Genomic DNA, 3464 nt, shown 5'->3' on the forward strand with positions numbered 1-3464 from the left:
ATAATAACCGCCTTCTAACTCTCATAATTGCAGGTTGAGCTCTTCTATAGATTCAAAGAAAAGCATCCAGATTGTAAAATAGGTATGAGAATGTTTGAGATGATGAAGCCATTTTTTGTACGGCGACTGAAAGATAGATACACATGCTGCTGCGAATATCATGTGCAGATGTCCTTTTTAAAGGACACACTTAACCATATGCGGTCTTAGTCATTCGGGATGCATGGAGCCCAATGCAGATGTACATGTAGTGTTTGCGTCAGAGGTGATGAAACTAGCAGGGGTTGCATGGCTTTATGTCAAACTTTCAAAGGTGTCACACATCTATGGGAGTCAGTTCTCTGCCCGAAGCAGATAGATGCTGGTTACCACAATAGTGAGTGTTTGATGGGCGAATGTAAGAAATGTGGTATGAAAAAGCTAGAAACATGCTGCTTAGAGACACAAAGCCCAGGTAAGAATATCTTTGTAAAATTGTTTGCATATGTGGAGGCAACAGATAAGCACGGAGATAAAAAAAGAGAAAAGATCTTGTGACTAAAGAAATGCAGTGCTGGGAGTTTCTTCAACTCTTATAGACCAAGCTGAAGGTTTTTATCAAACATAACTATATCGCTCGATGGCAAGCACAACAGTTCAAGGATTGTATTCTTAGATTTCCTGACGATGTGGTTGTGTCCGTTGTAGACTTTGCAGAAAACTATGCATTCAAGGAGCAAAATGAGATTCAATCCATGCATTGGCACTCAAGTCAAGTAACTATTTTTGTGCACATAACATACTACCACAGGGAAGGGGAAGTAGTCAAGAAAATCCACTTCTTCATATCAGATGACAAAGTGCATATGACACATTGTTTGTCCAACATTGTTTTATGCTGCATTGTGGCTGGTTACAGAGAGAAGGTGTCACTCCAAAACGTCACTGGGTCTGGTCAAATGGTGCTGCCTCACAGTTTAAGGCTACTAGGCCTTTCTATTTTGTTACAAGGTATGCTGGACTGACAGGAATGGAGATGAGCTGGTTCTTCTTTGGATCAAGACATGGCAAGGGAGAGCATGATGGTGTAGGCGCAGTTATTAAAAGATCGTTGACACATGAACAGCTGAAGCCTAATGGGGCCACTTTAAAGTGTGCTGCAGATGTGGTTACCTATTGCCAAGCCAACCTATCAAAGAGAGCAGCTGCATCATATCCTCTAAAAGAAAGGGAATGTGCCCGTGTGTTTTGGGAGATCAAAGTAGGTGATGTAAACAGGGAGGTTAAATGGAATTGTGCCACCGTTGAGAAGTCTCGCACCTTGCATGCTTTTCACGGTCACAACCGGCCAGATGCAACTGCCATTGCCACAAGACCATTGGCATGCTTTTGTGATGCATGCATGAACCATAGTTGGAATCGCTGCACTAACAAATCTCATGTGCAGCCTTGGGATTATCACATTTTGATGCCATTGTCTAATGAAGTTGAGGATGAAGAAGACACTCCGACTGATGATGCCCTTGAAGGACAGATCATTGGATATGAAAAATTCATGTATGAAGGCCACCATGATGCATTAAGTAGTGCTTTGTGTGTTGGTGACACTTTTGTAGTGAATCCAGATGCTACAACCAATGATGAGAATGTAGACTTTTACTTGGTAAAGTGCATTGCGGTAAAAGAAAAGGCAAAACAGGGTTACATTGATGAGTGGAACAATGTAATTGACAAAGGCTCTTATGTCGTGCAAGGACTGTATTACAAGCAAGTGGATGCATACACCTTCAAACTAGACTACAATAAACCTGTTGTTCACATACTTTCAAATCTTGTACGTTGTATCAAGATACCCATGAAACACATGCAAAAGAGAAGGCAAATGTACACAATCACCCCCGAAGATTATGAAGCAATCTATAACAGCATGCCATTCGGTTTTTGACATGAGCATCATGGTCTTTTATTCTATTTTGTATCTTGTGTATGCTTACTACTACCACAGTATATGCTAATTGTGTACTAACAAGCTTCTACAAAATGTATGTTAGCTAGCATAAAGCGTATGCTAACTAGCATACAGTGTATCCTAACTAGCATATAAAGTATGCTAACTAGTATATAGTATAGGCTAACTAGCATATACTGTATGCTAACTCACACAGTATATGTTAACTGTATACTAACTACCTAATTTATATTGTGTGCTTACTAGCATATAGCGTATGCTAACTAGCATATGCTAACTAGCATACAGTATATGCCAACTAGCATATAGTGTATGCTAACTAGCACAGTATATGCTAACTGTATGCACACTAGCTACTATATAGCGTGTGCTTACTAGCATACAATATATGCTAACTAGCATATAGTGTATGCTAACTACCGCAGTATATGATAATTGTTTACTAACAAGCTTCTACATTAGTGTGCTAACTAGCATAAAGCGTATTAACACCATATTAGAGAATTTGGGAATCTCCCAATTCCCATTTTTGAATACTAAAAAAGGGGGACATGGATAACATGTTTGTAAGTTTCTCAAAGCCCTATCATGTGACCTATCATTGGAAAGCGCTTGAAAAATGGGATCTAAAGAGCCATAAACCACTCTTTTTGGATTAATGGTGTTCAAGTTATGGAAAATCCAAAGTTTTGACCACATGTCCCAAACTTGTGGGAAATTCCCATATTCCCCAATATGGTGTTGTACTATGCTAACTAGCATACAGTATATGCTAGTTAGCATATACTATATGCTAACTAGCAAATAGTATATGATGAATAGCATATACAGTATATGCTGACTAACAAGCTTCTACAAAGTGTGTGCAGCTAGCATAAAGCGTATGCTAACTAGCATACAGTGTATGCTAACTAGCATACAGTGTATGCTAACTAGCATATATAGTATGCTAACTAACAAGCTTCTACAAAGTGTGTGTAGCTAGCATAAAGCGTATGCTAACTAGCATACAATGTATGCTAACTAGCATACAGTGTATGCTAACTAGCATATATAGTATGCTGACTAGTATATAGTATAGGCTAACTAGCATATACTGTATGCTAACTCGCACAGTACATGTTAATTGTATACTAACTACCTAATTTATATTGTGTACTTACTAGCATATAGCGTATGCTAACTAGCATACAGTATATGCCAACTAGCATATAGTGTATGCTAACTATATAGGGTATGCTAACTAGCACAGTATATGCTAACTGTATACTCACTATCATAAAAATACCATTTTCTTAAACTCTAGCTTATCAAGCCTAGAGTTTAGCTTTGAATTAAGAGACTATCATTGAGAAGCATCCTTTTTCAAGGGATTTAGTCATAAAGATGGCTATTCTTTTAGAGAGAGAGATTTATTTAAAGAAAGCATTATAAATAAGCATAAAGATTAACTTTCTCTTAATTAAGCATTAAGACTTTAAGGGAAAGCTTGATTTGAATTGAAACATTCATTAGA

The 3464-nt window shown here is 37.9% G+C and overlaps 1 protein-coding gene across 1 annotated transcript; it reads left to right on the forward strand.

Annotated features, from left to right (window-relative positions):
- The first annotated feature begins 1381 nt into the window (after positions 1 to 1381).
- Positions 1382 to 1924, forward strand: LOC147608979 (uncharacterized). The gene has a single exon (XM_086788525.1). The coding sequence runs from the start codon at positions 1382 to 1384 to the stop codon at positions 1922 to 1924; it is 543 nt and encodes a 180-aa protein (XP_086644651.1).
- Positions 1925 to 3464: the final 1540 nt, after the last annotated feature.

The sequence above is a fragment of the Cibotium barometz genome, chromosome 52, assembly GCF_041138505.1.
Source record: "Cibotium barometz isolate CiBa-2024 chromosome 52, ASM4113850v1, whole genome shotgun sequence".
Taxonomy (NCBI): domain Eukaryota; kingdom Viridiplantae; phylum Streptophyta; class Polypodiopsida; order Cyatheales; family Cibotiaceae; genus Cibotium; species Cibotium barometz.

Coding starts and splice junctions, on each gene's coding strand:
- LOC147608979 (XM_086788525.1), top strand. CDS start 1,382: ATGAACCATAGTTGGAATCGCTGCACTAACAAATCTCATGTGCAGCCT.